General features: G+C 37.4%; 1 protein-coding gene across 4 annotated transcripts in view; it reads right to left on the minus strand.

Moving 5' to 3' along the window:
- LOC135199411 (nuclear hormone receptor HR96-like) overlaps positions 1-12,201 on the minus strand; it is a 69,313-nt gene that overhangs the window by 22,993 nt on the left and 34,119 nt on the right. The window contains exon 1 of one of the 4 annotated variants that reach the window (XM_064227422.1): positions 5,072-6,099. The exons of 2 other annotated variants lie outside the window; for them this stretch is intronic. In XM_064227422.1, the coding sequence (XP_064083492.1) occupies positions 5,072-5,904 (833 nt within the window). In that variant the 5' untranslated portion in view covers positions 5,905-6,099. Of the gene's footprint in view, positions 1-5,071; positions 6,103-12,201 lie in introns of those variants that run through there. One more of the 4 variants, XM_064227423.1, reaches the window with a different exon arrangement.

The following is a 12,201-nucleotide window of genomic DNA, read 5'->3' on the forward strand; positions in this document are numbered from 1 at the left end:
ATAGAAACATTCAAATTACTGAAAGGCATAACAAAAGTAGACAGTAATCTATTTACGTTAAACGAAAACCAGACAAGAAATAATGGATGGAAACTAGAACTCAAGAGATACAACACATCCCATTGTGGGAACTTCTTCGCATACAAGATATGTGACACATGGAATAAACTGCTACCAGAAGTTGTCAACAGCAACAGTGTGGAAGAGTTTAAAAGAAAGCTACACAAAATCATTAGAAGGACACTGTGAATGAATTGTAAAACCTGCTCTCGGATGGACTAAGAACTTTGAGCCATCCTAATCCTTGTAACTCTCTCTCTCTCTCTCTCTCTCCTCTCTCTCTCTCTCTCTCTCTCTCTTGTGGGAACCTACTGAAAATTTAACTACATTTAATAATAATAATAATAATAATAATAATAATAATAATAATAATAATATAATAAATGAATAAATTTATAAATGAAAGTCCGGTTCAGTCAAATCCTAAGCGGAAGGCCGACGGCGCTGGCAACCCACAACTAAATCATACAGTACCCTTTCAGATCTTCTTTCGAGTTAGGAATCGTATAGGCCGACGGAAGGGACAATCCGATGCCCTTAATAATCAACTTCCGATAAGAAAGAGGGGAAAAAATAAAATAGCGGGTGAACACAGAAGGGCCAGGAATCCGTGATATATATATATATATATATATATATATATATATATTATATATATATATATATATTATATATATATATATATACAGACAAGCTGATATAACTTGTCTGTAATTGTTATAAAATTTCTATAAAATTCAGCGATTGTTTTATTGTACTCTGCAGCAACCACGGATTGGGCGAATACATTTTTTTTTTTTTTATCAAATGATTCTCGAATTTAAAAATATAGTTTAAAAGAATTAAAAGTTGACTTCGGCCAACAAATATATTTCCGCTGCGATGATCTTAAGTGTTGCGACGCCATATTACGTAAAATGAACCAATCAATATTTAAAGTAGAATTTTTACACATTATTATTATTATTATTATTATTATTATTATTATTATTATTAATTATTATTATGTGTGCATTGTCAAATAATACCGAGTCAGCAGGAAGTATATTTTCATGAAGTAAACAAATAAATATAACAAACTACTATGAGATCAGAGCCTTCACTCTGTAACACGGTTTTTTCGCAATAACTTTTTATCTATGCATTTCATATATAACGCTTATTCAGAATACATATTATATCAACACGTAAATTTTGAGTGTATTCTGCACTACGTAGGTTGAATAAAAAGTGACCTTTTTTGAAGACGGGCCAACTTACTCAGAGAAAAGGTTTCGAACGCACTCGTTACGTAACTTATGACAGCATTTCTTCCCTCTTTCTCGATGGATGATTGGCTATACGTAAACGAAGGCCTAAACCTCTGGCAACAATGACAAACAAATTTAAATACAAGCAAAGCAGTACACCTTTATGAACTCTGGAACCTCTCCACTGATAATTGTCATAATGAACAAACCAACAAAATATGTTAATAAATACAAAAACACTTCTTTTATTAGTCTAACTCCCAAAATAAGTTTCCAAAGACATTACAGTCTACTTTATAGGTCACAATCAGATTGACAAGATGTAGGGAATAGTTGGTAATTACCAAAAACATAGTAGACAAGCTTGATTTGATAACTGCTATATCCAATGTCAAGCAAATTTTATTTATTGGCTATCTACCTATTTACTGGAAAAAAAATAGCCGGTACCGTATATTGGCTTTAAACCTTCACCAATAATTATCGTCAGAATGGTGACTTCATGAGGCTCCACCCACTTTCGCCTCGTTATAATTCAGGATAACACTAGGAGGCTACCATGGGCATTGTTGTATTAGAAAATTTAACTTCTGGCTATAAAAACTAATTTCTCGAGTAGTTGTAAGAAGTGCTAAATGATCCTCAAGGATCCCAGCAGTTGGTCTAAACGTTTAATTCATGTATATTACTGCTATACTGTTGCGGCACTACTGCTACAGTAGTATATTACTACGCAAGCACTGATACCCCATCCACATCTATGTATCGTTCCGCCATTCATAAAGTCTTTGGTTTCAGAGCCAATGGAATTTCTGTCTGGTGGATGGGCGGGGCAACATTTATTCAAAAAGTGTTTGTTTACCTTGCTTACGTAATGAATGTTTTTCGACTCTTGGCTCGTAATCATTGGCCATGGCGTCGGCTAGATCATTTTTACTCTGTAAAAATTAAAACTATCGGGTTTAGGTTATTGATAATGCTGACAAAATTTGTGTGTGGTTGTAAAATATACATATGTCAACTTTCAGCTACATCCGATGCTTTGACAAGGAGCAAAGTCCAAAAAAACCGTGTTACAGTGACCCTGAATCTCATAGTAAGTATATATATATATATATATATATATCTATATATATATATATATATAAAATATAAATATATATATATATATATATATATATTATATATATATATATATATATATATATATTATATAAAGTAATATGGAGACAGGAGCAATTACTCAAGGATAAACATATTGGAGCCTGGAGACGCGTTCTGTCTTTTCTCCACTTATTTAGCGCCGCCATTTCGTATCAGCTTAATAAATTTTCCAGGCTGGAATTGCGATTACATATCAACTGCGTATCAGTATCAGTATCAGTTTCAGTGGAAGATGACTGGTGGTTAAGAGTAAGTACAGTTAACTTAATCGTGACTGACTCAAGGGTAGTTTTCCTTATATATATATATATATATATATATATATAATATAATATATATATAATTATATATATATATATATATATAATATATATATATATATATATATATATATATATATATATATATATATATAATCGTGACTGACTCAAGGGTAGTTAGTTCCTCTATATATATATATATACTATATATATATATATATATATATATATATATATATATATATATATATATATATATATATGTCGGGTTCTTCCTACAACATTAAAATGACTGGCATCTATGTGTGTCTTGCAACTTTTAATGTGATCTCTAATATTAGATTGTTCTGGATTTGGTAGATTTTATGGTGTTTCTACGTTGCATGGAACCAGTGGTTATTCAGCAACGGGACCAACGGCTTTACGGTACTTTCGCTCCACGTCGAGACTGAACTTCCATCGCCAGAAATACACATCTCCCACACCTCAATGGAATGCCCGAGAATAGAACTCGCGGCCACAGAGGTGGCAAGGCCAAGACCATACCGATCACGCCACTGAGGCGGCTGGATTTGACAGTCGACAACCCGTTCTGTAGCTAATTCCTCGACGAGAGGAAATCCGGACTTTTAAATTCAGCCTCCTGACGCAACCGATGTAGTAAGTACCGAGATCAAATCTGGGACAATAATACTTATAAATGACAACGGAGGCAAACAAGGGGCTGATCTTATCCTTAACTTAGAAGAGTGAGCCGATAGTTCGGGGGTTTATGGGAATTAGTTTTCAATCAAGGGTCGGTAATTGCTCATTGAATAACCTAATGCATTTTTTCCTAAATTTATTAGTATGTAGAAAGGGAAATCTAGCAAACACTGGGAGCTTGGGGACAATTTCGCCCTGTTCAGATATATATATATATATATATATATATTATATATATATATATATATATATATATATATATACATATACATGAGCTGATTATCACATCGAACCGTAATTCATTTATATATCATTCGAGCTACAAATGTCCTTTAATATCTAAATTCACTCTACCTCGGAATTTATATATTTTTATATATGTACCGGAAGGGGAATTTTTAGTTGATAATAATTTCGTCCCCACATGGGATCGAACCACCGTCCAAGTGGACGGGAACGAAATCAGGACAGACAATGATGCTATCAAGGACATTTGTAACTCGAATGATATATATATATATATATATATATAATATATATATATATATATATATAATATATATATATATATATATATATACAGAGAGAGAGAGAGAGAGAGAGAGAGAGAGAGAGAGAGAGAGAGAGAATTTGATTCATATAGATTTTTGGCATTATGCTAAGCACTGGGGCAACTATGGTCATTCAGCGCTGAATCGGAAATTGAGAGGAGAGAGTGGACAGCAAGATGGAAGAAATAGATTATGAACGGAGGTACAGTAAAAAGAAATGAAATGGACTGGTGCCAGGTAGGGGCCGGAAGGGATCGGCTGCAAAGAACCTTAAGTAATGCCTACATTGCACCAAATGAGGTGCACTGACGGCACTAGCCCCTATACGGAGAGAGAGAGAGAGAGAGAGAGAGAGAGTAGAATTCCCGCTATGACATTTAATATTACGTGTTTAAAGGCAATGATGACCTACTCTGCAGAGAATATAATTAACCAAACACATATATAAACACAATAAATAAAAATTTAGTCTGAAAAACTATTTACATAGAAACGGAAGAGAGAGAGAGCGACAAACTGTCGCTCAAAACCTGACGCAAATGCTCGTTATTATTATTATTATTATTATTATTTAGAAGAAGAAGAAGAACCCTATTCATATGGAATATTATTATTATTATTATTAATTATTATTAATTATTATTATTTTATTATTATTATTATTATTATTATTATTATTATATTATTCAGAAGACGAAGAACCCTATTCAAGAAGCTTCCCAAAAATATTCGGCGTTCAATCGAAAGAAGAAACAGGAGGTAATAAAAGGAAATACAGAAAAGAGAAAATGATAAATCGACAAATAAACAGACAAAAGTGCAAGTCGGTTATTTAAGTAGGAGAAATCCTTTCGGGTTTATTATGCGTTGCACCTTCGCAATTATTTGTGGTTCAAATTAAAACTCTGAGGTTCCTATCGAACGTCTGATGTTCAAATTAAAGTTCTGAGGTTCTAATTGAACTTTTGAGGTTCACATCGAACTTTTGATGTTTCAATTCCATGACCATTTTTTGCACTTGGATTCTTGACGTTCGCATCGAACTCCTGAGGTTCCAACAGAACACTTCTTCTGCACTCACCTGTTGCATCCGTGTGGATGACTCCAGGCCTCCATCTTGACAGAGGGCCAAGTGGTGGCCCCAGAGGCCATGTCGTCCACCATCCAGCCCCCCGTGGTAGAAGCTGCCGCCGTCATCAGGTTAACGGAGCCGTCTTCCTCTTCGGGCATCACGTGGCCGCCCAGGCGGTAATCCTCGACCCGCAGCCCCACGCAATCGAACCCGGTCGGGTTCTCCAGGCTGACGCCCGTCATGACCTCCTCGGGTTGCCTGGGTTCCTCCACCTTCATGGTCAGAGGAGCGGCGTAGACGCCGCCGCCCGACATCGAGGAAGCAGGACCCACCAGGGAGTAGCTGGCGTGGTGGGACGCCATGGCGTACGAGTGTCCATCCACGACGGCGGCGGCGCTGCCGCTAGAAGAAGTCGCGTCGACGAGTTCCTGAAGGGGCGATTGTTGCAATGAAGGGGGCGAGTAGAGGCAGGTGTACCAAGGCTGGTGGAGGTCTCCCTCCTCCCGGAGGTCCTCGACGGCGCCGCCGCCGCCTATGTGGCCGTAGGACGTCGTCACTGTCTGATGATGATGATCCGCCGAGGACGACGACGACACGACGTTGAAGACTGGGACGCTGGATGCGACGCCATGTTGGTCGACGACCGCGGCTTCTGCAGAGTACCAGGGGGAATCCAGGGTGATACTCGACGAAGGGGGAGGAGGAGGAGGTGGGTCCTGGCAGGGACTCTGAGGGGGCACAGAGGACAGGACGATGGGACTGACCCTGATCTCTTCTTCAGGAGGGACTAGACGACATCTTTTGAGGCCGTCGTCGGATCTGCCTTCGCTTTCCAAAGACATCTTCGAAATCGTCGGGAAGAACCAACAACGGAGTTCGAGTCGAGAGATTCGGGGTTTAAATTAATCCATGCCAGGGGCAACGGGAGGAGACTTCGAACGACCTTTGGGAAGGACCTCACTCTACTCAACAACAAGACGAACGTCCATTGAGGCACGCGACACTAGGTTGAGGACTTTCCTTCCTCCGTATCTATCACTCGAGAACTGGTCATTTTGCAGAACGGGGAGGTGCTCGTTCTTCTAATACCCTATACCCTCTACCCCTCCCTAGCCCCCTTATCATCCCCTACCCCTGAACCCCCTTAAAATGCCATCAAAGTGATGACGCACAGGAAGGATGTACGTACACACAGACACACACACACACACCGCGCATCACATGTCATCTCTCTCTCTCTCTCTCTCTCTCTCTGTATCTGTCATACCCAACACTTGTCACTAAGGATGGACGAAGGTTCGAGTCACTAACAACCAACGTCGCAGAAATGACCAGTTTTCTAACGGAGCAAAAGACGAGCGGACGAAAATGAGGACAAGAAGGCCTCCCTCAACAAATCAGGATTAGATACACAGCCTATGTAATCGACCAGTTTCCTTCGCATATATAAAAAAAAAAATGAAACTTTTCAAACAGAATTTGCGCGTCGAACGAAATCGAGTCCTCGGCCTGTCAGGGTCTTATCGAGAGGTCTGACGCCACTCTCTCTCTCTCCTTCCGTCCGGATCTGATAGTAGTATTCTCCTCCTCCTCCTCCTCTGTTTCCTTCTTCTGTATTTTAATTGCTATTATTTCCCGAATTCCTAACACTTTATGCTATCTACTCTCTGCGTTGAAACCTGACTGGGAAAATAGGGGGTCACTTTCAACATTCTACAAATAAAAAGCTGATCATTGAAGCGCCTTTTGCTAAAATAAAAAAAATTATCAACATCACGTACTATCAACGTCGAACCCGACAAGCCAGATATTCCCACATAATTTACGGAAAACCGCACTGCTTTCCTCTCAGAATACGAAAGCACTTTCAATGTTCTAGTTTAAAAAAACTAGATTAGTTAAATACACTCTGCTTAATACTATACGAGTCATCAACATAACGTATAATAAACGTTAAACCCGCCAAGCCACTTATCCTCACATAACCTCCTCAGAAAAAACACATTCCTCCCTTCGACAAAATTGCCCAATTCTTTTCCCGCACTAAAAAAAAGGCTCCAGAACTCGCTCCGTGCTTACCTGTTCCCTACCTTCTTCTAAAGATACAATGGGTGTGTATCGGTTCCCGACAAGCCGCTTATTCTCACATCGTTTACGAAAGTGTGTGAAAATTTCAATTCCCTTCACGTACGGCAGAGTTCTTGAACTCTCTCAGTGCTTATCTATTTCCTATGTAGTGTTGTAGGGATATATATATATATATATATATATATATATATATATATATATATATATATATATATATATATATCGACCACTTCCTACCTTCTCCTTCTTCTCTCTCTTCCTCTTTTCTTTGATCTGCCACGACTAGGGAAACGAGACCAAGGACGCGAGTGACTAAAACGAGCGTGGGAAGTGAGCACGAAACACCAAATAATATGATTGTTTTCCAAGAATGCCACACACGATGTTTGCTGCTAAAGTTTGTGTGTGATATATATATATATATATATATATATATATATATATATATATATATATATATATATATATATATATATATTATATAGCTAGTAAAAATGTTGTTACAACAGAATTCCATCTAATAAAAGGAGCCCATAAAAAACACCCAAAAATATAGAGAGAAAATAGCTATATTTCAGAGACTGCTGTCTCTGAAATATAGTATTTTCTCTCTATATTTTGGTGTTTTTATGGGCTCCTTTTAATATATATAAAATATATATATGTATATATATATATATATTATATAAATATATATTATATTTATTATAATTCTCTAAAATACAAATAGATACGTATTTATGCATATACATGCACACACACAGAGAGAGAGAGAGAGAGAGAGAGAGAGAGAGAGAGAGAGAGAGAGAGAGAGAGAGTGGGGGGAGGGGAGGCTCCTCTGAAAACAATACCAGGGTTATATGTCAGCGGCTGCTTGGAAGTACCTTGTAAACCAGTCGACTGTTGGGAGTAGCAAACAGTTTCATAATGCAGTTGCTAAGCTCCGCTAATATCCTGTAGCGACCCACCACAGTCAACTAGCCACCAAGTGCATAATTCATCTGTCAACATGAGTGAATTCATTCCATCAGACGCCTGAGAAGGTTTGGTCAAGGTTTAGGCAGGTGTCATAATGATATATATATATATATATATATATATATATATATATATATTATATATATATATATATAGTATATATATATATATGTAATATAATATGTATATATATATATGTATATATATATATGTATATGTATATATATATATATATATATATATATATATATATAAATATATATATATATATATATATTATATATATATATATATATATATATATAATCTCAATCACTGATAGTTACTGCATACACGAACCTCAACTCTGGTAGGGCAGAATCCAGGGGTCCAAACCCTTCAAGCTGACAAACTATAACTTGACAGGTTCGTTATTTATATGGAGGTGAATGCAAATAGATTAATAATAATAATAATAATAATAATAATAATAATAATAATAATAATAATAATAATAATAATAATAATAATAATAGTTACTATTATTATTATTATTATTATACATTTATCAAGGACGAACTAGTTCTTCCCCAATGTCTTCCTATGGTCCACAGTATTAAATAAATAGAAAAAAAAATATTGATGTCCACGGCCCCTTGTAAAATTTTAAGGGGCAAATCACCCCTCGAAAATGGCGATTTTTTTTCTACATTTCCGCATTTCGTGCCTAAACCAGGCCTTTAAGAGAAAAAATGTCAAATGACGACAAATAAAGTAGGGTAAATGATCTTTCCAACTGCATATAATGATTACTTTGTGTCATCAGTATAGATACTGGGACGAGTAACGGGTTCAACTAAGAACCCGGAAAATGTTTTTTATTTTCAGTTTTCCTCCTTTCACTCTTTAAATATGCATTTAATCGACACATAGCTTCCAATATAATTGAAAGTACTATAAACCACCTTTCTATCGTTGTGTAGCAAATCATATTTGGCGCTATTCATCTTGATAAAAATTGATAATAATTTTATGTACTTGGATTAATATAAGTATATATTGCAACTAATAATAAAGATAATGATAACAACAACAACAACAACGACAATAATAATAATAATAATAATAATAATAATAATAATAATAATAATAATAATAATCTGAAGAATCTGTCATTATTATTATACATATTGCTGATGTTTTACTTTTTTTCATTATTACTGTGAATACTATTAAGCTAAAATTCTTCTACATTCAATTTTCGTATTTAGCCCTCTGGACCTGACTACTGTAAACGCCTAAGGTCTCTAGCTGAAATTTAAATTATACAATATGTACACTAACTATATTATAACTCTCAATGCATTTTCTTTCTCTCCAATATTATTACTGTTATTAACAGTATTATGATTACTATATTTTATACTACCTCAGCTATTGAGTGGATAGTGCCGTTTATTCATTTTTTTATCATGTTGTCTCATGTATCTAGATTGTGTATGGTACTGTTTGTATTTCGTATATTCCATGTTTATGGCCCTGTGTTTCAAACGATTTAATTTATATAGAATCTTCTCAATTCTTCTTATTGTCTTTTTCTCATCAGCAAGTAGTATATCAGCTACAATGATAAGAATTGAGAAGATTCTATATAAATCAAATGCCGTTGAAACAGCTATAATATTCAATGCTACTGCGCTCAGAGAAGGACTCATTCCTAATCATTGTTATTTTTTTTTTTTTCGTCTATCAAAGTCCTCCAATTCGACTGGGTGGTATTTATAGTGTGGAGTTCCGAGTTGCATCCCGCCTCCTTAGGAGTCCATCACTCTTCTTACTATGTGCGCCGTTTCTAGGATCTCACTCTTCTGCATGAGTCCTGGAGCTACTTCAGCCTCTAGTTTTTCCAGATTCCTTTTCAGGGATCTTGGGAGCGTGCCTAGTGTTCCTATGATTATGGGTACAATTTCCACTGGCATATCTCATATCTTCTTATTTATTATTATTATTATTATTATTATTATTATTATTATTATTATTATTATTATTATTATTATTATTATTATTATAAACCTAAAAATCAAGGTATTCCTGAGAGCAGAGAACACTCACGATTTCATTTCAAGCTCCACCCTTCCCAGATTACCCGAAATGCTGAATGCGTTTGTCGCAAAGGGCCGTTGCAATGATGCAAAAGGTGCAAGGTTGCATTCAGTTTGTCAATCAATAGCATGAAAAACCCCAAAATGTGACAACAGCCTTTGCAAATCATGGCTTGCATACTGTTAGCTATAACTAACGAATAGTCAGTGGACAGACATGGCCATAGAACAGAAATTCATGAGTTACAAGGATTAGGATGTCTCAAAGACTTATTAGTTCATCATAATAAGAGACATCGTGTGCTCACTTATCTGTAGGAGCAGGTTTTATTGTTCATTCACAGTGTCCTTCTAATGATTTTGTCTAGCTTTCTTTTCAACTGACCTCCTCTAAAACAAGCCAGTGGTTTCAGTGGAGGTCAATTCCGCAGCTACGACTCCGCACACCTAAAAGTACTGCGCCACACTACTACGTACATCAAACATCCAAAATAAACGACGTCATGGGAGATAGATTGCCCGCCAAGAGGAGAAATGTATACTAGGAAACATCTGCAAATAGCGCGGCAAACAAAGAATCTCGTGCTATCTCGCGCCCCTTCCAATGGTTCAGAACTAATGACCTACCTATTCGAGGCAAATCGCAGAAGCGATGCATTGGTATCTCCCTCAGTAGCGAGACCCTTCCCTCACAACCTTCTCCTTCCCGTTCTGACAGCTCAGACAGTGCTAACCCAGTTCCCAAAGTAATAACACAACACTTACTGTACCTTCGAAGGAATCATCGTTCTCTTCGAACTTCTTCTAAACTACATACAATCTCACCTCATCCCAACCTTCAACCCCAAGCACCTGCTGTTCAATCCGAACAGCAGCTGCCATACCAGATCATCTCATCCCTGTTCTTCTTCTCCAGTATCTTATCGAGCGTGCTGGGAAGAGTAACACCTCTCCTTAGTCACTCTAAAGTCAGCAATACCTAATGGCATACAGCCATCCAGTGTATAAGCAAAATATCCATTCACTCCATTAACATCATTCATCACATATCAAGGGAACTTTGATTCCTAACCTTTTTCTCCAACTCTAATCTTATCCTTTCCTTCCCACTCTCCTACTCACTGGGACTTGCTTCTACTTCTATAACACTTTATCTCCCACTAATTTTTACCATATCTGGCCCAGTGGTTAAATTGGAGCCGAATGATAGGTTGCAGAGGAGAATACTTCATCCATCACCAGTTACGGGCTGCTGTAAAGCAAGAGCCCGTGCCAGTACAAAGCTGCCCTAATCTTGCTGCTGCTCAATACAGGGCTGATCAATAAGGATGGCTCGATTGACGCAGAGAAGGTGGGAGGCGGCCTTCAAATCCAGAGTATGATGGACCGTGGAAGTGACAACTCAGCAATTTCAAAGTCTCAAGATAAAACCATTATCCGACCTGAAAAAGGAAGTTACAACTTCGAAGGGAAAGCAAGTTGTTTAATGACCGGTTGACTGTCATAGGCTTGTTTGTTTGTTTGTATGGTGTTTTTACGTTGCATGGAACCAGTGGTTATTCATCAACGGGACCAACGGCCTGACGTGACTTCCGAACCACGTCGAGACTGAACTTCTATCACCAGAAATACACATCTCTCACCCCTCAGTGGAATGCCCGAGAATCGAACTCGCGGCCACCGAGGTGGCAGGCCAAGACCATACCGATCACGCCACTGGGGCGCTTGATTGTCATAGGCGAGTGCGGGATATCTATGGAAGAGCGTTTGGTATTCGAACGTATTCCAGTTCCGCTGTCGCTTTTCAGAGTTATGCGAAGAGCAAATGAAGCCTCGTTCGGTAATATGCTGAAAGATCTGTAGCTGGAGATGCAAAGACTGATTGCACCATCTCTCGGGATCAACCCAACCAAGGTATATAGAATAAGGATCGACGGAGGGCGGTTATTGCATCAAACCAAATGGGTCGAGTTGAGTTGAATATGGAATTCA

This window comes from Macrobrachium nipponense, chromosome 25 (genome assembly GCF_015104395.2).
Source record: "Macrobrachium nipponense isolate FS-2020 chromosome 25, ASM1510439v2, whole genome shotgun sequence".
In the NCBI taxonomy this organism is placed as follows: Eukaryota; Metazoa; Arthropoda; class Malacostraca; order Decapoda; family Palaemonidae; genus Macrobrachium; species Macrobrachium nipponense.